This window comes from Bos grunniens, chromosome 16, assembly GCF_055505025.1.
Source record: "Bos grunniens cultivar Pamir isolate PY7600 chromosome 16, Bosgru_T2T1.0, whole genome shotgun sequence".
Classification (NCBI taxonomy): Eukaryota; Metazoa; Chordata; class Mammalia; order Artiodactyla; family Bovidae; genus Bos; species Bos grunniens.
This window is the reverse complement of record NC_141180.1, coordinates 19,830,943-19,855,236: the sequence shown is the minus strand read 5'-3', so window position 1 is coordinate 19,855,236 and position 24,294 is coordinate 19,830,943. Positions and strand designations below refer to the sequence as shown.

Below are 24,294 nucleotides of genomic sequence, written 5' to 3'. Positions count from 1 at the left end.
GCAATCTTGATTCCAGCTTGAGCTTCCTCCAGCTCAGCGTTTCTCATGATGTACTCTGCATATAAGTTAAATAAGCACAGTGATTGTATACAGCCTTGACGTACTCCTTTTCCTATTTGGAACCAGTCTTTTGTTCCATGTCCCATTCTAACTGTTGCTTCTGGACCTGCATATAGGTTTCTCAAGAAGCAGGAAAGGTGGTCTGGTATTCCCATCTCTTTCAGAATTTTCCACAGTTTATCGTGATCCACACAGTCAAAGGCTTTGGCATAGTCAATAAAGCAGAAATAGATGTTTTTCTGGAACTCTCTTGCTTTTTTGATGATCCAGCGGATGTTGGCAATTTGATCTCTGGTTCCTCTGCCTTTTCTAAAACCAACTTGAACATCTGGAAGTTCACGGTTCACGTGTTGTTGAAACCTGAGAATTTTGAGCATTACTTTGCTAGCGTGTGAGATGAGTGCAATTGTGCGGTAGTTTGAGCGTTCTTTGGCATTACCTTTCTTTGGTATTGGAATGAAAACTGCCCTTTTCCAGTCCTGTGGCCACTGCTGAGTTTTCCAAATGTGCTGACATATTGAGTGCAGCACTTTCACACCATCATCTTTGGAATATTTGGCATCTGTGAGCCCTTGATCAAACTATTAGTTTGAGATACTGTGCTTGAGTTTGTGTTCCTTTCCTTTGGGAGTCTTTTGAAGACAATGTGTCTTCAAAAAGCTAGAATTTGCTGTTTGGCTCAGGAAACTCAAACAGGGGCTCTGTATCAATCTAGAGGGGTAGGATAGGGAGGGGAAATGAGAGGGAGGTTCAAAAGGGAGGGGATATAGGTATACCTATGGCTGATTCATGTTGCGGTTTGACAGAAAACAACAAAATTCTGTAAAGCAATTATCCTTCAATTAAAAAATAAAAAAAAGAAAGCTAGGTTTTGGTGGTGGTTGTGATTAAAGGAAAGTTCTGTGCAAAAATCAGTGTGAAACAGTAAATCAAAGTGGCTGTATCCAAAGTGATTTCAAGGTTTGAAAAATTATGTATTATCTATTAGGTGCACACATCCCATTAGTAGGTAATTGTGGTTATTTAGTAATTAAAATATTTCTTTTAATTTGCTATGTGTTTTTCAGTTGCTACTAAGTTGTTAAGCTATAAATACTTATTAGGTTGTATAGACCTAACTGCCTAATAAATGGGGCTGTTTCCATTAAATATTTTTTTAGCCTATGAGCACTGTGAAAAATAACTGATACACTAAAGATTCTGTGAACTGAGAAAGCTTGGGAACCTCATGAACTCTTTGGGACACTCACAGTATAAAATAGATTTTCCACGGGAACATAATACACATAGCTACATATATATTTTTATGTAAAATGAAATGGAAGCTTCACTTTAAAAATCCAATACACTCTGATATTTCAATGTAGTTTTATTTGGTTTCAATAAAAAATTCAAGCTTCAGCCCACCAGGTTGATTTCGTTTTGATCTGCTAATGGTTCCATTACTGATATTTGAAAAAGATGAGGCTAGGTGACTCCTCACTTTCAACTCTAACATGCTGTGTTCTCTGTAATTAGTTATAAATGGAGTTGGACTACACTTCCATAGATATATCTCTGAAAATCTGTGTAGATGCTTCACTCTCTTGTTGAAATGATGAAACATTTAAATTCTGTAGAGAAATAATGATGTAAAGGAGGTCTTGTTATAGATGAAAGGATATTTTTGCAACCAGAAGAATTGGATTTATCTTTGATAAGTTTGGGGTTAAGTGATTTTTAAAAAAAATAACCAATTAAATTTTTTGTTGTTGTAAGTGGACTTTTTTTTTTTCTTCTTCCCTTTCCTCAGTCGTGTCTGACTCTTTGCGACCCTATGGACAGTAGCCTACCAGGCTCCGCCGTCCATGGGATTTTCCAGGCAAGGATACTGGAGTGGGCTGCCATTTCCTTCTCCTTAAGTGGACTTTTTAAAAACTAGATTTAAAAATCATGCATGAGTAATAATAGCACTGGGTTCATATATGTTAACAGGCTTCATTTCATTCATGATTTCATGTCTAAATTTATAAGAGTATTTTAATTTATTTTAGTTTGGGGCTTATTTTAAAATATAAAATGTATCTGTATAACTGTTATTTTATAATCCTTATTTTTTTAATATATTACCACGAGAGAAATTTTTGCTTTCCAGTGGTTAACCTCTTCATATTATATGAAATACCTTTGGGTTTTTTTGTTTTTGTTTCTTTTGCTCTGTTTGCATTTACGAATTGGATTCTGATAGTTATCAGTGGGGCCATCATTCAGCAGAGAGGTCTGAGGCACCTAGTATGTGCTGTGTACTGTGCATGGACTAGGGCTATAAAGAATAAAACATCATCCCCACAGTCCCATGTAAAAGACAGATATGTAAATAATAGTATGGGGGTTGGGGAGGTAAGAGGAAAGGTAAAGTGCTATAGATCCACAAAATGGGAGCGACTGCACAGTGTCAAGAAGTCAGAGGCTTCCAATGAAATAAAAAATTGTATTTGTTTCCTTAACAGCCTCTAAATTAGCTAAATTATTGAATGTTGAAGAAAACTTCTGAAAATTATTTTTCCTTGCTTGTTTCCTCACAAGGTGATAAATGCAATCCTTACCCAGCCTTCTGTACTCCAGAGGCCAGACTGCTTTAACAAATTCAAAAGCATATCCACTGGAAAATCTGCTTTCTCAGACTCTCACTCTTTCTCCGCAGAGTTAACCAGTGTTAATGGTTTCTTCTGTATTAGGGAAGCTTTTGTAGTGAAAATTTCATACTTTAGGGGAAAAAAAAAATCCTGATTCGTACCATAAGACACTTTTATAGGGATATATTCCTTGAAATCAATTTAGAGGAGTAAATATTCAGAGTGGATAACTAGATAGTAGGTGGAACAAAATATAGGTTCCTATTTTTAGGGTTTTAAAAATAAAAGACTAGGGGTACCTTTAGTTAGGCTCTGGTTTAGCTCTTCATTTCATATCAGTGGAAGACATTGCATTCTTTGCAATCCTTATCCAGCCTCTTATACTCCAGAGGCCAAACTGGTACCAAATATTACAGGTTTTTTTTGGATTTCCTGGATTATAGGCAGTCATTCTTCATTTGTAAAAGTAGTTGTTGAGGTTTGTATATTGTACATGAGAAGAGGTAAGGCTAATTCTCAGATCTCAGATGGTAAAAGCATCTGCCTACAAAGCGGGAGACCCGGGTTCGATCCCTGGCTTAGGAAGATCCCCTGGAGAAGGAAATGGCAACCCACTCCAGTATTCTTGCCTGGAAAATTCCATGGACAGAGGAGCCTGGCAGGCTACAGTCCATGGGGTTGCAAAGAGTCAGACACGACTGAGCGCCTTCACTTCATTAGGGGAGTATTGGTTACTCTGAGAATTTACATGGAACAGTACAGGTCTGATTTAGAGCTGGAATGTTTTCCACTTTTCCTAGCCTGGTCCTTAGTAAATTTGTCCACTTTGAGACTAGATAGTATGATTATTGCAGGGTTGGTTTTCTCAACCTTTCAGGCAGGGATGGTTGTTACATAGGGTCTGATAAAGATGAGAGAAATGAAGCAAAGGTATGGAAAGTACTCCTTGGGAGAGCCAGAACAAAGTCACATCTTTCATCTTTTATCCCCAGTACCTGGCACATAGTTGGTGCTCAGTAAAAAGTTGAGCTGAATGAGTCTATGTGACTGAATGAGAGTGCTGTCAGTAAATGTGAAAGGAAAATTTACTGCTAGAAGATACTTGAGAGTTGGCTGTTTCAAAGTGTCACATCTTATTTGTATATACATATGATAAATATGGGCTTCCCAGGTAGCACTAGTGGTAAAGAGTCCACCTACTAGTGCAGGAGATGTAAGAGACGTGGGTTTGGTCCCTGGGTTGGGAAGATCCCGTGGAGGAGGGCCTGGGAGCCTACTCCAATATTCCCGCCTGGAGAATCTCTTGGACCACCACCACTGAAGCCTGGTGGGCTTCAGTCCATAGGGTCGCAAAGAGTCGGACGTGACTGAAGCAGCTTAGCATGCACGCACTTGTGATAGATACAGATCAGTGTTTCTCATACCTCTCCGTGTCAAGAAGACACATTATATTCTTGATTTATTGAAAATTCAAGGAGCTTTTATGTGGACTATATCTACTGATATATATTTTATTAGAAATTTAAACATTTATTTATTTAAAATAGCCATAAACTCATATCATATTGGGCTTCCCTGGTGGCTCAGATGGTAAAGAATCTGCCTGCAATGCAGGAGACTTTGGTTCAGTCCCTGAGTTGGGAAGATCCCCTGGAGAAGGGACTATTAATACATAACAGTTTTAAATAAAAAAATAGCTATATTTTTCAAAACAAAAAAAAATTAGAAAGTGGCGTTGTTTGGCAGTTTTCAAATCTTTTTAATGCTTGATCTAATAGAAGGTACCTGGATTCTCATATCTGCTTCTGTATTCAGTCTGTGTGATATATGTCATGGAGCCTTCGGGAAACTCCACTACATGCACTCTGATGAGAGTGAAAAAGACAAATAAAGTCTTCATGTTATTATGGAAATAATTATAAGTTTAAAGACACCCTCAAAATGGTCTTATAGATCCTCAGAGATGCCTGGACCATACTCTGAGAGCTGGTGGTATAGATTATAAATTCAAAGGGTCTTAGAGGTCATATAGTATAATTATTGACTTCTTGTGGGTATTTCTTGCTTGTGCAACTGGAGTGCGATAGGAAACACCTCTTTTGGTTTTTGGGAATAATCATGAGTTGGATTTTGGAGATGATAAGTGTGATGTGCTTTGAGATTTCTAAATAAGCAGTTGGTTATATGGGCTAGGCTATCAGAGATGAGATCTGACCATAGTTTCAGAAATCAATAACATAGGCTCTGTGTCACTGTATTGCTCTTGGTCTTCTTACACTACTGTAAACTTAATTTTCAGAAAACTTGAGAATACTTTTGTTATTTATTTGACTGAGGAGTTTTAGTGTAAATTTTACAGTGAGTTTAACTGCCATCTTACAGAGAAACAAGTTGTTTTGTGTAAAAGTCAAAGCATAAATGAACAATACTGCTTTGTTCAGACTAAAGTCAGATATCACAAGAACTAAAAAAGAAACTGTATTTGGCAATTTACTCTATATGCATCAAGTAAAATATAAATGAAAGCTCCAAACAATGAACTCAAAAATAAAAATGGCGAGTGTGTGTATGGGAAAGGAGAGGGTTGCAGAAGCAGTGGAGTAGTGGTGGGGAAAGGACTGACAGCTAACTTCCAAACCATAGCTCAGGGTGAGACTAACTTGCCAGTAGAAAATGGAAACACAGTTTCAAAAAAGCTATGATAAATGGTATAAAAAGAATCTAGTTAAAAGTGATATAAATAAAAAGCAGGAAAACCTATAAATCAAATAAGACTGCAACGAAAAAACTATTTGCTTGATAACAGTCATAATCTAAGGCCAACAAGGAGTTCATACTTCATGGATCACCAAAATATTGACCTCATAAGAGAAGTAAGTACAGTCTAAGAGACGACCAACCAGAACTGAGAAATTTAAAGGAATTATATTTACGTTTTGTCTTTCCCTTTTACTATGCAGGCTAAGAGTTCATAAATAGGGAGAATGGAAAAAAAGAAAAAGTAACTTTTAGAGGAAAGGGACCGTAAGAACACTTCATCTGTTTTAACATTTCCTCACTCCAGGTTCTCTCAAGAAACTTGGTAACCATCAATTATATTTTCTCTCATATGTATCTCTAGCCTTCTTTTCTCTCTGAGATTCTTCTTATCATCATTTATACTTAATCAAATCTTACTTAAACACAAAAATCCCTCAACACAATACCCTCCTCCGTTACTGCTGTTTTTTCCTTTACAGACTTCTCAAAAGAGTCGAATCCGTTTTCTGTCAGTGTTTAGAAGATACTTTTCAGTCTCTCTCCAAGCAGTTCCAGTGAATTTGCTACCCCCATTTCTCTGCATTTAGCTCTCAGTAAAATCACCAAAGAGCTCTTTATCTGTAAACCTAGTGAGCATTTTCAGATAGCAAATTCTCAACCTGCTTGGCCTTTTGGCAGCATTCATCTCATCTGACCACTCTCTTGACATATTCTCTTTCCTTTGACTTCTATACACTACACTCTGATTTTCTACCTCCACTCTACTTCCCTTTCTCGGTCTCCTTTGCTAGCTAGTCCTTGTCTTTCAAATCTTGAGGTGCAAGAGAGTTTGACCTTGGGTTCTTTTCTTCTCTAGTACTGTGTTTTCTCCCTGGGTGACCTTTCCTATGCCCAAAGCTATCATCTGTATGCCAGTGACTGCCATTATATGAATGACCATTAGTACCTTTCAGAGGTTTGAGAAAGGGAGAGATCTAGATTTAATTTCCAGTTCTGTCTTTTATTAGCTGAATGACCTAGGACTAGTTCCATTGTCTGATACTATTTCTTCATCAGTACAATGAGTATAGGAATATTGCCTCATGAGATTGGAAATAATGTGTGAAAAGTAATGTGCTCCCTTGGCCCACATAGAAGAAACATGGACTATATTAGCTGTGGTTATTTCCTACTAAATGCTCTCATGTTCATCCGCCATAGTGTTAGAGGTCTGTGATTTTGCTTCCTGGTTTAAAATGATTGTTGTTGTCAAGTGTTCTGGAACTTCAGGAGAGAGATGCTGTCAGGTGGTTGGGGAATAGGATTAGTTCTCTCCACTGATGCTTATCTTTATGGGATCAACAGTGTTTTGGGGCTTCAGGCTTCAAAGAGTAGATTGAAGATGATTTCTAGAGCTGTAGTTCTCAAAGCTCATATGTATTGGGATTTCTGTAGACCTTTAAAAATACAGGTTTTTTTACTTCTCAGATCCACTGTGGAGAAGGCAATGGCACCCCACTCCAGTGTTCTTGCCTGGAGAATCCCAGGGACGGGGGAGCCTGGTGGGCTGCCATCTGTGGGGTTGCACAGAGTCAGACATGACTGAAGCGACTTAACAGCAGCAGCAGATCCACTGATTCAGAATCTCTTGGAGTAGAGCCTTGGCATCTGTTTTTAATGTGTTATCCAGGTGATATCTCCTCTAGAACTTCTTGAGAAAGTATACTCAAGAGACAGGAACTCCGCAGCTGCTTGGTGAAAGGCATTGCCTGGCTGCTTAGAATCTTACTTATAGTGGGAATGATTGGGAATGTAGAATTTTTGTTATTGGGTTTCAGTATACATCAGAGTTCATATCTGCTGAGGATATACACTCAAGAACATCATGATACTTCCAGAATCAGGAAATTTGATTGCTAACAGACATGGAATTCTTTTTTTTTTTTTTTTTTAATTCATTTTTTATATATTTTTGACTGTGCTAGACTTTTGCTGCTCTTCATAGGCCCTCTCAGCTATGGTGAGCACAGACCACCCATTGCTCACCCCCTACCCCCCCAGTTGTGGAGTACAGGCTCTGGGGCACACGGACCTCAGTAGTTGCAGCCCTCAGGCTCAGCATTTATGGTGTATGGGCCCAGTTGCTCTGTGGCACATAGAATCCTCCCGGACCAGGAATCAAACCCATGTCCCCTTCATTGGCAGGCGGATTCTCATTCACTGTGCCACCAGGGAAGTCCCAGACATGGAATTCTCAACAAGGCAGGTGTGTTTGCCAAATTGTAACCTGACAGTTTGCAATGATGTGTGAATGTTCAGTTGCTAAGTCGTGTCTGACCCCATGGACTGCAGCCCGTCAGGCTCCTCTGTCCAGTATTCCAGGGAAGAATATTAGAGTGGGTTGCCATTTCCTCCTCTAGGGGATCTTCCCAACTCAGGGATCAAACCTGTGTCTCCTACCCCTCCTGCATTGGCAGGTGAATTTTTTTTACCACTGTTCCACTTGGGAAGCCCTCTAGTGATACCCTTCTAGTAATTCCCACAAAGTATCTGTTTAGCTGGGGCCGTACCATTCCCCTCCAAAAAACACTAAGATTTTTCATGAGGTTGAAACTATGGGTCTAGTAGTTAATCTTTTCTCTGGGTGAGTAGCTGGGAGAAATGTCTTCCTTTTCTGAGTAGTTTCTGCTGTTCAGTGAATCTTGATTACAGTGTATAAGTGAAGTGAGAGTCACTTAGTTGTGTCCGACTCTTTGTGACCCCATGGAGTATATAGTTCATGGAATTCTTGAGGCCAGAATACTGGAGTGGGTTCCCTTCTCCAGGGGAATCTTCCTAACCCAGGTCTCCTGCACTGCAGGTGGAATCTTTACCAGCTGAGCCACCAGGGAAGCCCAAGAATACTGGAGTGGGTAGCCTATTCCTTCTCTAGCGGACCTTCCCAACCCAGGGAATCAAACTGGAGTCTCCTGCATCCCAGGTGGATTCTTTATCAGCTGAGCTACAGGATTTATTTCTCCAGTTTAACTGCTCATTACCTTGTACATGTCTAGAGAGTGAATAAATGAACCTCAAATACAGTTTATACATAGTTCTTGTACTGTTTTTTGACCCAATTGTAATAAGGCCTTTACTTGATTATAGCCCTAGCAATAACATTGTCTTTTGCTCCTGTCTTCTGATTCATTGTACATTAATGATGGATGATGTATTTTTACCAAATGACTCCCATTTTTTCCATGGTGTTGTACATTTAACTTATTAAATGGTTACCTGTAGACCTCTTCTTTGCCCTGCTATCAGCAAGGTCGATTACACTTTTTGTATGTGTGCCTTGTAGTTTATTTTGCCACATATTCTTATAGGCTACTTGCAATTCATCAATAGGGTATGAATTCCATTCCTTTGTTTCCCATTTCTTTTTTTTCCTCACTGGCTTACTGGTCTAGTGATATAGGTTAATTGTGTTCCTCTTCCTTTATATGAGTAGTTTTCTAGCCTGGCTTTCTTTTTTTTTTGGCCATGCCTCGCAACTTGTGGGAACTTAGTTCCCTGACCAGGGATCGAAACCAGGCCCTTCACAGTGAGAATGTGGAGTCCTAATCTCTGGACCTGCCAGGGAATTCTTAGCCTGGTTTTTCATCCACCTCTTCTGCTTCTGTGATCGTGTTGCTTGTCACTTCTAATGATCTACTTCACTCTCTTTCCTATATATCCTTTCACTGGCAGCTCTTTCTTTGATTCCTTTTTATTTTTTCCTGTTTCTATTTGTTTATATGTATGTCTCTCTCACTGAATTGTGAACATTAAATTCAGTTCAGTCGCTCAGTTGTGTCTGACTCTTTGCGACCCCATGAACCACAGCACGCCAGGCTTCCCTGTCCATCACCAGCTCCTAGAATTTACCCAAACTCATGTCCATTGAGTTGGTAATGCCATCTAACCATCTCATCTTCTGTCGTCCCCTTCTCCTCCTGCCTTCAATCTTTCCTAACATCAGGGTCTTTTCAAATGAGTCAGCTCTTTGCATCAGGTGGCCAAAGTATTGGAGTTTCAGCTTCAACATCAGTCCTTCCAATGAACACTCAGGGCCGATTTCCTTTAGGATGGACTGGTTGGATCTCCTTGCAGTCCAAGGGACTCAGAAGAGTCTTATCCAGCACCACAGTTCAAAACCGTCAATTCTTTGGTGCTCAGCCCTGTTTATAGTCCAACATTCACATACATATATGACTACTTTAAAACCATAGCCTTGACTAGACAGACCTTTGTAATGTCTCTGCTTTTTAATATGCTGTCTAGGTTGGTCATAACTTTCCTTCCAAGGAGTAAGCGTCTTTTAATTTCATGGCTGTGATCACCATCTGCAGTGATTTTGGAGCCCCCAAAAATAAAGTCAGCCACTGTTTCCACTGTTTCCCCATCTGTTTGCCGTGAAGTGATGGGACCAGATGCCATGATCTTCGTTTTCTGAATGTTGAGCTTTAAGCCAACTTTTTCACTCTCCTCTTTCACTTTCATCAAGAGGCTCTTTAGTTCCTCTTCACTTTCTGCCGTAAGGGTGGTGTCATCTGCATATCTGAGGTTATTGATATTTCTCCTAGCAATCTTGATTCCAGCTTGAGCTTCCTCCAGCTCAGCGTTTCTCATGATGTACTCTGCATATAAGTTAAATAAGCACGGTGATTGTATACAGCCTTGACGTACTCCTTTTCCTATTTGGAACCAGTCTTTTGTTCCATGTCCCATTCTAACTGTTGCTTCTGGACCTGCATATAGGTTTCTCAAGAGGCAGGTAAGGTGGCCTGGTATTCCCATCTCTTTAAGAATTTTCCACAGTTAATTGTGATCCACACAGTCAAAGGCCTTGGCATAGTCAATAAAGCAGAAATAGATGTTTTCCTGGAACTCTCTTGCTTTTTCAGTGATCCAGCGAATGTTGGCAATTTGATATCTGGTTCCTCTGCCTTTTCTAAAACCAACTTGAACATCTGGAAGTTCATGGTTCATGTGTTGCTGAAGCCTGGCTTGGAGAATTTTGAGCATTACTTTACTAGCGTGTGTGATGAGTGCAATTGTGTGGTAGTTTGAGCATTCTTTGGCATTGTCTTTCTTTGGGATTGGAATGAAAACTGACCTTTTCCAGTCCTGTGGCCACTGTTGAGTTTTCCAAATTTGCTGACATATTGATTGCAGCACTTTCACAACATCATCATTTAGGATTTGAAACAGCTCAACTGGAATTCCATCACCTCCACTAGTTTTGTTTGTAGTGATGCTTGCTTTCTAAGGCCCACTTGACTTCACATTCCAGAATGTCTGGCTGTAGGTGAGTGATCACTCCACTGTGATTATCTGAGTCATGAAGATCTTTTTTGTACAGTTCTTCTGTGTATTCTTGCCACCTCTTCTTAATATCTTCTGCTTCTGTTAGGTCCATACCATTTCTGTCCTTTATTGAGTTCATCTTTGCGTGAAATGTTCCCTTGGTATCTCTAATTTTCTTGAAGAGATCTCTAGTCTTTCCCATTCTATTGTTTTCCTCTGTTTCTTTGCACTGATCATTGAGGAGGACTTTCTTATCTCTCCTTGCTATTCTTTGGAACTCTGCATTCAAATGGGTATATCTTTCCTTTTTGCCTTTTCTTTTTGCTTCTCTTCTTTTCACAGCTATTTCTAAGCCTCCTCAGATGGCCATTTTTCTTTTTTGCATTTCTTTTTTTTGGGGATGGTCTTGATTCCTGTCTCCTATACAATGTCACGAACCTCCGTCCATAGTTCATCAGGCACTCTATCAGATCTAGTCCCTTAAATCTATTTCTCACTTCCACTGTATAATCATAAGGGATTTGATTTAGGTCATACATGAATGGTCTAGTGGTTTTGAATTTGGCAATAAGGAGTTCATGATCTGAGCCACAGTTAGCTCCTGGTCTTATTTTTGCTGACTGTATAGAACTTCTCCATCTTTGGCTGCAAAGAATATAATCAGTCTGATTTCGGTGTTGACCATTGGTGATGTCCATGTGTAGAGTCTTCTCTTGTGTTGTTGGAAGAGGGTGTTTGCTATGCCCAGTGCATTTTCTTGGCAAAACTATTAGCCTTTGCCCTGCTTCATTCTGTACTCCAAGGCCAAGTTTGCCTGTTACTCCAGGTATTTCTTGACTTCCTACTTTTGCATTCCAGTCCCTTATAATGAAAAGGACATCTTTTTTGGGTGTTAGTTCTAAAAGGTCTTGGAGGTCTTCACAGAACCGTTCAACTTAAGCTTCTTCAGCATTACTGGTCAGGGCATAGACTTGGATTACTGTGATATTGAATGGTTTGCCTTGGAAACGAACAGAGATCGTTTTGTTGTTTTTGAGTTTGCATCCAAGTACTGCATTTTGGACTCTCTTGTTGACCGTGATGGCTACTCCATTTTTTCTAAGGGATTCCTGCCCACAGTAGTAGATATAATGGTCATCTGAGTTAAATTCACCCATTCCAGTCCATCCTAGTTCGCTGATTCCTAGAATGTTTACATTCACGCTTGCCATCTCTTGTTTGACCACTTCCAATTTGCCTTTATTCCTGGACCTAACATCCCAGGTTCCTATGCAATATTGCTTTTTACAGCATCAAACCTTGCTTCTATCACCAGTCACATCCACAACTAGGTGTTGTTTTTGCTTTGGTTCTATCCCTTCATTCTTTCTGGAGTTATTTCTCCACTGATCTCCAGTAGCATATTGGGCACCTACCAACCTGGGGAGTTCATTTTTCAGTGTCCTATCTTTTTGCCTTTTCATACTGTTCATGGGGTTCTCAAGGCAAAAATACTGAAGTGGTTTGCCATTCCCTTCTCCAGTGGACCACATTCTGTCAGACCTCTCCACCATGACCCGTCTTGGGTGGCCCCACTTGGCATGGCATAGTTTCATTGAGTTAGACAAGCTGTGTTCCGTGTGATCAAATTGGCTAGTTGTCTGTGATTGTGGTTTCAGTCTGTCTGCCCTCTGATGCCCTCTTGCAACACCTACCGTCTTACTTGGGTTTCTCTTACCTTGGGCGTGGGGTATCTCTTCATGGCTTCTCCAGTGAAGCACAGCGGCTGCTCCTTACCTTGGAAATGGGGTAGCTCCTCTTGGCCGCTGCCCCTGAGCTTGGACGTGGGGTGGTAATTAAGTACTCATTGACTGAATGAATGATTGTGTGTGTGAGGATAAGTGCTGTAGAAAGTGAATAAAATGGTATGGGAAACAGATGAAGTAGTAATTCTTAAGGGACTGCCTGGGAAGGATTTATAGGAGATGACATTAGAGGTTGGTCTTGAAGGGTATTACTGCTAGAGAAAATTTAGGAAAAGAAGATATGGAGATAATGAAAGTTTCGATGTTTAGAGAAAGCATGCTAGGTATAGCTGTTTGACAGGAGCAGTTGGTATACTGTGACAATAGCGAGGGGTAAGACAAAATTAAGGGTTGTGAAGAGTTCAGACTTCCATCGTGCTAAGGGATTTGGAACTTTATCCTATAGATGATAGTCACTGAAGAGTTACAAAAGTAGAGTTGCTAGGATCTGTTGTAGAAAGGTAACTTTGGTTGTAGTATGGAGAATGTTAGGAGCAGAATAATTTAGGAAGCTTTTTTACTATAATTTAGGCTAAAGATGATGCTCTTACAGAGGCAAGGGGAAGAGAGAAATTAGAAATATTTTAAAGATTTATTTTTCAGCATCTTTGCAGAGGCATGTTTTACATATTGTAACATCTTAAAGTTAGCATTGACTTGGTAACTCAGTAAATAATGAAGTGAGGAAAAGGCAGGGATGTCAAAGATGAGATGGATGCATGGTAATCCCATTTGCTAAGAGAACAAGAAGAAGGAACCATTTTGAATATAGATGATAATGAATTTGGTTCTGAACTTGATAAGTTTGAAAGGCCAGTTGAACTGGGAGATGCACCATCAAGTAGACTGAAAACTTGGGTCCAGAGCTCAGAGAACAATTCAGGACATAAAAATATGGTGACGTTTAGGAAGTAGTTGAAACCATGAAACTGTGTGAGTTTGCCTGGGAACAAGGAGCACAAAAAGAAGATGCCTAGGAATGGAATCAGGAAGAAATAGAAAATATGAACAGATTGATTACTAGTAATGACATTTAATCAGGAATCAAACATCTCCCAAGAAACAAAAAGTCCAGGACCAGATGGCCTCATGGGAATTCTACCAAACATTTAAAGAAGAGTTAATACTGTCCTTCTCAAACTGTTCCAAAAAATTGAAGAGGAAGGAATACTTTTAGACTCATTCTTCAAGGCCAGAGTTACCTTGATAGTAAAATTAGACAAAGACCCTACAAAATGAAGGAAGGAAGAAAGAGAAATTGCAGATCAATATTACTGATGAACATAGATGCAAAAATCCTCAACAAAATATTAGCAAACCTAATTCAAGAATACATTAAAAGTAAACACCATGATCAAGTGGGCTTTATTCCAGAGATGCAAGGATGGGTCAATATCTGCAAATCAATCAACCTGATACATGACATTAAAAAAATGAATAAAAATCACACAATCATCTCAATAGATGCTGAAAAATCATTTGACATAACATAGCATCCATTTATGATAAAAACTCTAAACAAAGTGAGTATAGAGGAAGTATACCTTAATGTAATAAAGCCTGTATATGACAAACCCACAGCTAACATTATACTCAACAGTGAAAAGCCCAAAGCTTTTGTTTTAAGATTGGGGACAAGATAAAAATACCCACGTCCGTCACTTTTATTCACATAGTAGTGGAAGTCCTCCAGTTCAGTTCAGTAGCTCAGTCATGTCCGACTTCGCGACCCCATGAATTGCAGCACACCAGGCCTCCCTGTCCATCACCAACTCCTGGAATTTACCCAAACTCATGTCCATTGAGTTGGTGATGCCATCTAACCATCTCATCCTCTGTCATCCCCTTCTCCTCCTGCCTTCGATCTTTCCCAGCATCAGGGTCTTTTCAAATGAGTCAGCTCTTCACATCAGGTGGCCAAAGTATTGGAGTTTCAGCTTCAACATCAGTCCTTCCAATGAACACCCAGGACTGATTTCCTTTAGCATGGACTGGTTGGATCTCCTTGCAGTCCAAGGGACTCTCAAGAGTCTTCTCCAGCACCACAGTTCAAAAGCATCGCTTCTTCTGCTCTCAGCTTTCTTTATAGTCCAACTCTCACATCCATACATGACTACTGGAAAGTCCTAGCCACAGCTATTGGATCAAAAAAAGAAAGAAAGAAAAAAAAGGCATCCAGATTGAAAGGGAAGAAGTAAAACTGTCACGATTTGCAGATGATGTGATACTATGTATGGAGAACCCTAACAGCTCCACCAAAAAACTGTTATGCATAATAAATGAATTCAGTGAAGTTTTAGAACACAAAAGTAATATACAGAAACTGTTACATTTTTATACAGTAATAACTTTCAGAAAGAAAAATTAGGAAAACAGTCCCATTTACAGTTGCATTAAGAAAAAATATACCCAGAAGTAAATTTAACCAATAAAGTGAAAAACCTGTACTCTTCAAGCTGTAAGACATTGATGAAAGAAATTAAAGGTGACACAGATAAATGAAAAGAGATACAGTCCAATGTTCATGGACTGGGAAAAATAATATTGTTAAAACCCATACTACCCAAAACAGTCTTATGTAATCCCTGAAATGGCATTTTTTACAGAACTAGAGCAAATAATCCTAAAATTTGTATGGAACTGCAAAAGTTAGTAAAAGAAAAGTTTTGATAGATTAGATTCTCTTCTTTCTATGAGGAGATTTTTTTTTTCATTGTAGTTATTCCTCAGTGATTCTTTTTTCTATTTTTATAGAAAATGGTGACATATGTATTATATATTCTTAAGTGAAGAACAAACCTGCTTAAATAGATTTTATTAATAACATTTATTGGGCATGGGATAACCATGGATTATGAAAGGTGAATTATTGTCAAATTGAAGTACTTCATGATACTGAACATATTATAGAATTTAATTAAAATTATAATTGTAAACCTAAGCTAGGATTTGGTTATTTCATGTTATCTGAAAATACTTTGGGAGAGGGGAGAATAAACTGGAAGATTGGATTGACATATACACACTACTATATATAAAATAGGTAACTATGAAGGACCTACTGTGGGCTTCCTTGGTGGCCACTTAAGTGGTGGGAGACATGGTTTTGATCCCTGGGTCGGGAAGATTCCTTGGAGAATGAAATGGCAACACGCTTCAGTATTCTTGACTGGGAAATCCCATGGACAGAGGAGCCTGGTGGGCCACAGTCTATGGGGTTGCTAGAGTTGGACATGACTTAGCTACTAAACAACAACAAAGGACCTACATTATAGCTCAGGGAACTCTACTCAATAATCTGTAATGGCCTTTTTGGGAAAAGAATTTAAAAAAGAGTGGGGCTCTTCATCAAGAGGCTCTTTAGTTCCTCTTCACTTTCTGCCATAAGGGTGGTGTCATCTGCATATCTGAGGTTATGTATATGTATAATTGATTCACTTTGCTGTACACCTGAAACTAACACAACATTATTATTCAGCTGCTGCTGCTGCTGCTCACTAACTTCACCGGTGTTCCTGGCCTTTTGTCTACCCATCACCCTGACTTTTAGCAGGCATTTATTGATAGAGCCATACAGGTCATTATAGTTTTTATATATTTTTATTTTATATACTTTCCTTTTTATACACTTTTCCTATTCCTTTCTGGAATTCCTTGAGTCCCCCACCTCTGGGGCTGCTCTGGTGCTAAGTCGCTTCAGTTGTGCCTGACTCTGTGCGACCCCATAGACAACAGCCCACCAGGCTCCGCCGTCCCTGGGATTCTCCAGGCAAGAACACTGGAGTGGGTTGCCATTTCCTTCTCCAATGCATGAAAGTGAAAAGTGAAAGTGAAGTCGTTCAGTAGTGCCCGACTCTTAGCGACCCCCATGGACTGCTATACGCTAGTAAAAATTTAAAGAAAAAATACTTTTAACTGAAGTTTAATATATATTGAAAAAGTATATGAATGTACAGTTTGGTGAAGTCTTACAAACTGAACACACCCAAAAAGTCAGCACCCAAATCAGTTCAGTTCAGTTGCTCAGTTGTGTTCAACTCTTTGCAACCCCATGGACTGCAGCACACCAGGCTTCTCTGTCCATCACCAACTCCTGGAGCTTACTCAAACTCATGTCCATTGAGTCGGTGGTGCCATCCAACCATCTCATCCTCTGTCGTCCCCTTCTTCTCCCGCCCCCAATCTTTCCCAGCATCAGGGTCTTTTCAAATGAGTCAGTTCTTCGCATCAAGTGGCCAAAGAATTGGAGTTTCAGCTTCAACATCAGTCCTTCCAATGAACAGGACTGGTTTCCTTTAGGATGGAAGGGATGCTCAAGAGTCTTCTCCAACACCACAGTTCAAAAGCATCAATTCTTTGGTGCTCAGCCCTCTTATAGTCCAACATTCATGTCCATACATAACTGCTGGAAAAACCATAGCCTTGACTAGATGGACCTTTGTTGGTAATGTCTCTTTTTATTATGCTGTCTAGGTTGGTCATAGCTTTTCTTCCAAGGAGTTAGTGTCTTTTTATTTTGTGACTGTAGTCACTATCTGCAGTGATTTTGGAGCCTGAAAAAATAAAGTCTCTCACAGTTTCCATTGTTTCCCCATCTATTTGCCATGAAGTGATGGGACCAGATGCCATGATCTTTGTTTTCTGAATGTTGAAGCTGTAAGCCAACTTTTTCACTCTCCTCTTTCACTTTCATCAAGAGGCTCTTTAGTTCCTCTTCACTTTCTGCCATAAGGGTGGTGTCATCTGCATATCTGAAGTTATTGATATTTTGCCCAGCAATCTTGATTCCAGCTTGTGCTTCATCCAGTCTAGCATTTCTCATGATGTACTCTGCATAGAAGTTAAATAAGCAGGGTGACAATATACAGCCTTGACGTACTCCTTTTCCTATTTGGAACCAGTCTGTTGTTCCATGTCCAATTCTAACTGTTGCTTCTTGACCTGCATATAGGTTTCTCAAGAGGCAGGTCAGGTGGCCTGGTATTCCCATCTCTTTAAGAATTTTCCAGTTTATCGTGATCCACACAGTCAAAGGCCTTGGCATAGTCAATAAAGCAGAAATAGATGTTTTTCTGAAACTCTTGCTTTTTTTTTGATGATCCAACAGATGTTGGCAGTTTGATCTCTGGTTCCTCTGCCTTTTCTAAAACCAGCTTGAACATCAGGAAGTTCACGGTTCACATATTGCTGAAGCCTGGCTTGGAGAATTTTGAGCATTACTTTGCTAGTGTGTGTGATGAATGCAATTGTGTGGTAGTTTGAGCATTCTTTGGCATGGCCTTTCTTTGGGATTGGAATGAAAACTGCCCTTTTCCAGTCCTGTGGCCACTGCTGAGTTTTCCAAATGTGCTGGCATATTGAGTGCAGCACTTTCACAGCATCATCTTTTAGAATTTGAAAGAGCTCAACTGGAATTCCACGACCTCCACTAGCTTTGTTCATCGCGATGCTTTCTAAGGCCCACTTGACTTCACATTCCAGGATGTCTGGCTCTAGGTGAGTGATCGCACCATCGTGATTATCTTGGTCATGAAGATCTTTTTTGTATATTTGATTTTGCCAAATCAGTAAACAATATTATTAGTACCTCAAGCGCTTCCTTGCTCCAATTTTTGTCACCCTCCTGCCAAAAGCATACATAAGGAAAAAAAAAAGAAAGCATAAATAATGACCATTGTCAGTTCTAACAGAGTAGATTAATTCTGCCTGTTTGATGTTTTATAAAATGTATACAGTGTGTACACTAGTTTCTGACATTCTTCACTTAACACGTTTGTGATGCTCAACTGTGTGGTTGTATGTAGTTGTGATTAGTTCATTCTCATTTGTTAGGTGGTGAATATACTGCAGTGTATTTACAGGGTGAGATTTCTGTAAATGTCACACTCTTTGTATTTAGTTATTGCTTTTGAAGATGATTATTAATAGGGCTGTTATTTTAAAGCAGATAGATTCTTTTTTTTTTTTCCTTGGCTGCACTCTTTGTTGTGGCACACAGCCTTTCTCCAGTTGCTGTGTGCAGAGGCTTCTCTATTTGTAGAGCATGGGCCCTAGAGCATGGGGGCATTCTCTAGTTGTGGTGCACAGGCTTAATTGCTCTGCAGCATGTGGGATCTTAGTTCCCTGACCGGGGATCGAACCTGTATCCCCTGCTTTGGAAGGCTGATTCTTAACCACTGGACCACCAGGGATGTCCCTGAAGCAGATTCATTTCTTTTTGCTAATCTCCATTGTCTCAGCTTTATCGGCATTAGCTCTTAAGCATAGAGATTTTGGATGTATATGCAGGTTTTGATTATTTAATCTGTTTCTGCTTTCCATTAGAAAATTGATCATTATTATATATTTTAGCGTTTATTTTAAAATGAGGTCTGCTCAAAGAAAAGTTTTGTCTAGTCATTGACAGATGATTTAGTGATATAAAATAGCTCATGTTTGTTTCGGAGAAGACAATGGCAACCCACTCCAGCACGCTTGCCTGGAAAATCCCATGAACAGAGGAGCCTGGTGGTCTGTAGTCCATGTGGTCGCTAAGAGTCAGACACGACTGAGCGACTTTTACTTTAATTTTTCACTTTCATGCATTGGAGAAGGCAATGGCAACCCACTCCAGTGTTCTTGCCTGGAAAATGCCATGGATGGTGGAGCCTGGTGGGCTGCCGTCTATGGGGTGGCACAGAGTTGGACATGACTGAAGTGATTTAGCAGCAGCAGCAGCAGCAGCAGCAGCCACATGTTTGTTTAGTTATCATTTGACACTTAACTAGACCAAAAGTATCTTTATGAGAAGGACAGTGAAGTGAGTTTATTTTTCTAACTATGTTGGTAGCTCTGATTCTAACTCTGGTTAGAATAACTTTAACTATTGGCATATTTATTGATTTAAAATTTTTACTATTCTATTTTTAAACATCTAGATTGACTTCTCTTAGAATCATATTGTATAACCTATGAAAATTTTAGTTTTAGAAAATTTTTATTTTTGGAACCTTTTTGAAGTTTTTCCTAAGAAGTTTATAAATCAGGATTGTTTATTATAGGTAAAAGTAACACTCTTAAAAATTAATTATACCTTTAGTTTTTCATGTTTGGACTTAGTAGGTAGGCTTTTCCTTTTTTACGTAAATTAGAGTCTTTAATAATTACAATATTGAACTGCCTTTACAGACATTGAAGAAAATTATTTTTATCAAATATGACAAAGGTTTAATATACTATTTATAATGTAAGATGGCACCCTACTCCAGTACTTTTGCCTCGAAAATCCCATGGATGGAGGAGCCTGGTAGGCTGCAGTCCATGGGGTCACGAAGAGTCGGACACGACTGAGCGACTTCACTTTCACTTTTCACATTCATGCATTGGAGAAGGAAATGGCAACCCACTCCAGTGTTCTTGCCTGGAGAATCCCAGGGACGGGGGAGCCTGGTGGGCTGCTGTCTATGGGGTCGCACAGAGTCGGACACGACTGAAGCGGCTTAGTAGTAGTAGTAGTAGTAGTAGTATAATGTAAGAACTCAGCAAATCAATAAGAAAAACTTTAATATCCTGGTAGATTAGTGGGCAAAGAACAAGAAAAGATAGTTCACAAATGAGGATCTAAAATTAAGTTCCATGGCAGAGTGTTTACTCCTTCAAGCAATCTACTAAATTGAAATTAAAGAAACCTTTTTCTGGTACAAATGAACTTACTTACAAAACAGAAACAGACTCACAGATTTAGAGGACAAACTTATGGTTGCCCAGGGGAAGGATGGGGGAAAGAAGAGATAGATTGGTAGTTTGGATAGATAGGTAGTTTGGTAGTGTGTGTGCGCTACATTGCTTCAGTTGTGTGTCTGACTCTCTGCCTGCCAGGCTCCTCTGTTCATGGGATTCTCTAGGCAAGATTACCAGAGAGTGTTGCCATGCCCTCCTCCAGGGATCTTCCTGACCTAGGGATCAAACCCATGTCTCTCGTGTCTCCTTCATTGGCAGATGGATTCTTTACTAGCGCCCCCTGGGAAGCCCAGATGGACACATACACTGCTTTATTTAAAGTGGATAACCAACAAGGACCTACTGTATAGAACTCTGCTCAATGCTATGTGGCTGCCTGGATTGGGGGGCAGTTTGGGGGAGAATGGATACATGCATATGTATGGCTGAGTCCCTTCGCTGTTCACCTAAAACTATCAAAACATTGTTAATGTACCCCAATACAAAAGCTGTACCCCAATACAAAATAAAAAGTTTTTAAAAAGCCATTTTCTTCCCTAAAAGGAATATAATTAATATTCCTTAATAATCAACAAAAGTAAAAAGCATAGTTAATACTAAAATATATTAATAAAACTGATCAGCTCGTATTATTGTAAATTGGAAAATAGTTCAACACTGGATCTCTAGAGTAGCATGTTCTATATATTCTTTAGTTCAGTTTTTGCATACTTTGTAGATCCTGTTCTTGTTGAATAATCCAAATGAGCAAACATTCATATATATAGCTATTTTCATTACAGTGTTATTTATCATAGAGAAAATGAGTCATATTATTGTATTGATAAACTCTTGTTGGATTACTTCCAGGATGGCTCATTCATATGGCTATAGGCAGGAACCCTAAGTTTTTTTTGCCACATGGATCTCTTCATAGGGTTGCTTGACTGTCCTTACGACATGGCAGCTGGATCCTTGAGAGAGAACAGGCAGTGCCTTTTGTGACTTAGTTTTGAAAGTCACACATCATTTCTACCACATTTGATTTGTTAAAAGTAAACCACTAAGTCCAGCCTACATCCAATGAGAAGAAAATTAAGCTCCACTTCTTGAAGAAAGGAGTATCAAAGAATTTGTGGATATATTCTAAAACCCACTTCAAATGTCTAGCATTTAAATAAGACACAAAATTGAAATTATAGTGATTACAGTTGGACTCTGTTGCAGAGGGAGAGGGTGGGAAGATTTGGGAGAATGGCATTGAAACATGTATGATATCATGTATGAAACGAGTTGCCAGTCCACGTTCGATGCATGATACTGGATGCTTGGGGCTAGTACACTGGGACGACCCAGAGGGATGGTATGGGGAGGGAGGAGGGAGGAGGGTTCAGGATGGGGAACACATGTATACCTGTGGCGGATTCATTTTGATGTTAGGCAAAACTAATACAATTTGTAAAGTTTAAAAAAAAAAAAAAAAAGGCAAGCTCAAAACAATAAATTAAGGAACCTAATTCAATCAAAAAAAAAAGTATAAAGAAACAGAAGGGATCTTAATGATTGTGTTAAGATTTGGAGAGCAGGAATGAGTTTTCCCCTTCTACATTTTCCAAACTGTGTTTTTATGTGACTTTTACAACAGAATTTTGTCATCAGTCTGTTTAGTTAGCGTAAGTAGATCATGATCTTTCTCTTTGAGTCATTATATACTTTTTTCCCTTTTTTAATTTGTGTTTTGTGGTGAGATACATGTAACATAAAATTTACCATGTTAACCATTTTCCAGGATTCAGTTTAGTGGTACTAAATACACTATTACTATTATGCAGTCATAGTAACCATCCATCTCTAGAACTCCTTTCATCTTGCAAAAATGAAACTCTATACCCATTAGACAATAGCTTCCTATTTTCCCCTTCCCCCAGCCCCTGACAGTCGCTATTTTACTTTCCCTTCCTATGATTTGGACTATTCTGGGTATCTCATATAAGTGGAATCATATAGTATTTGTCTTTGTAACTGGCTTATTTCACTTAGCATAATGTTCTCAAGTTTCATTTATTGTAGCATATGTCAAAATATCCCCCTTCTTTAAGACTGAATAATAATGTTTTATGTGTATACTGAAAGTGAAAGTGAAGTCGCTCAGTCGTGTCCGACTCTTTAGGACCCCGTGGACTCTAGCCTACGAGATTCCTCCATCCGTGGAATTTTCCAGGCAAGAGTACTGGAGTAAGTTGCCATTTCCTTCTCCAGGGGATCTTCCCACCCAGGGACTGAACCCGGTTCTCCCGCACTGCAAGCAGATGCTTTTACCGTCTGAGCCACCACACTACATTTTACTTATTTTTTCATTTGTTTATGGACACTTTGGTTGCTTTCGTCTTTTGACTGTTGTGAGCAGTGCTGTGAACAAATATCTCTTCAAGCCCCTGCTTTCAATTCTTCTGTGCTGGACCATATGATAGTTTTCCTTTAAATTTTTGAGGGGCTACTGAGCTATTTTCCATAGCAGGTGTACCATTTTACATTCCAACAAACAGTGCACAAGAGTTACAGTTTCTTCACATCTTCATTAACACTTTTGTTTGTTGTTTGGTTTGATAGTAGCTATCCTAGTTTGTGTGGGGTGGTTATGATATAATTTTTAATGGTTTAGCTTTCCAAGCAAAAATTAAGTTACTAAATTATCAGGAACTCTTAAGAGAATATAAAGATAACTTTTAGAGATGACAAAATTCTTTTTTTGGGCATTTTCTTCACTGATATTATAATGTTGATTTTCAGTGAATGCTGATGATGTGATTGCAGGTAAATTGGCAGGATGAGGAGCAGCAGATCAAAAGAGGTGCCTTTACCAAATCCAAGGAACTCTCAAAGCACGGATACTATTCAAGGTATGATTTGTTTTTTTTTTTAAACTGAACTTAATGCTTTGTTTAGGTCCTGTGCCTAAGATTTTGGGCTATTCAGTAAATGAAAATACCCATATGCTTTGATTTATAACAAATGGATAAATGCTTTTTAAAATTCAGTTTCATTTTAAATATACGATGTACTTTACCTTCAGAGGCACACAATAGTAAACTGTCTTGTAAAGCAATACATTCTTTTTTTAAAAAGAATCAGTATATGTAAAATTAGTTATATATAATATTTTACAATAAATTCTGACTTAATGTCAATAAATGATACTATATAGCTCCCGATGTAGACCTGTAGTGCACAGATTAAAAAGTTATAGTCTCATTGAACTTCTTGTTTTTAGTGATGCATGGGGGTAACTTTAATTTAGGACTTGATTATTTTGAGGGACTTTGACAAATGTGTACATCTGGAGCAAGATAATTGGGTTCGTGAGGGACCTGGAAATCATGTCACATGAGGAGCATTTAGAGAAGATGAAAATATTTATCCTAGAGAAGGCTGACTCAGGGGAAATATATAGACTCTTTGAATATATACTCTTTGAAGGGCTATTGTCTGAAAGAATGAATAGATGTTACCTTTGTTTCTACTAGTAGGTTGAAGTCTGGAGTAGTTTTCTGATCTTTTCATATCATAATACGAAATGCAGTATGGTACTTAACAGTGTATTTGTTCAGCTCATTGGGATAAACTGAGGATACTGCTTATTGTTGGAAATGTAGATGGGGGTGTTAGTCTAGTTGTCCTATGGGATCAGTGTCCTAGGGGGATCAGTGCCTAATACAGCTCTAAACCATGTATTGGGAAGCTAGGCTTTACAGGATGGGAGAAGAATCATGTTTTGGCTCAATGTAATAAAGCGCTTGCTGGAGAACAGTTCTGCCTAATAAAATGGTTCTCAAACTTTTGAGTGCATTTAGGAGCTTATTAAAATGCAGATTTCAAGGTCCACTTCAGAGATCCTAATTCAGTAAATATTAATGTTGCCCAGCAGATATAACCGCACCATGGGATGCACTTTCTCAGACCAAGGCTGCTGTAAGTAATTATAGGTTCCATTTATTTCCTTCTAGTTTAAAATTTTCTGTTATGATTGAGTAGATTAAAATTCTTTTCTATAGTGCTTTTTTATGAGAAAA

At 39.0% G+C, this 24,294-nt stretch overlaps 1 protein-coding gene across 8 annotated transcripts in view; it reads left to right on the top strand.

Annotated features, from left to right (window-relative positions):
- The window catches only part of CEP350 (centrosomal protein 350), a 157,495-nt gene that overhangs the window by 5,858 nt on the left and 127,343 nt on the right, over positions 1–24,294 (top strand). For 4 of the 8 annotated variants that reach the window (XM_086343533.1, XM_086343529.1, XM_086343531.1 and 1 more), the window contains exons 2-3: positions 23,039–23,124; positions 24,150–24,193. In XM_086343533.1, the coding sequence (XP_086199659.1) occupies positions 23,052–23,124; positions 24,150–24,193 (117 nt within the window). In that variant the 5' untranslated portion in view covers positions 23,039–23,051. Of the gene's footprint in view, positions 1–23,038; positions 23,125–24,146; positions 24,194–24,294 lie in introns of all 8 variants that reach the window. The other 4 variants (XM_086343532.1, XM_086343527.1, XM_086343530.1 and 1 more) reach the window with 1 other exon arrangement.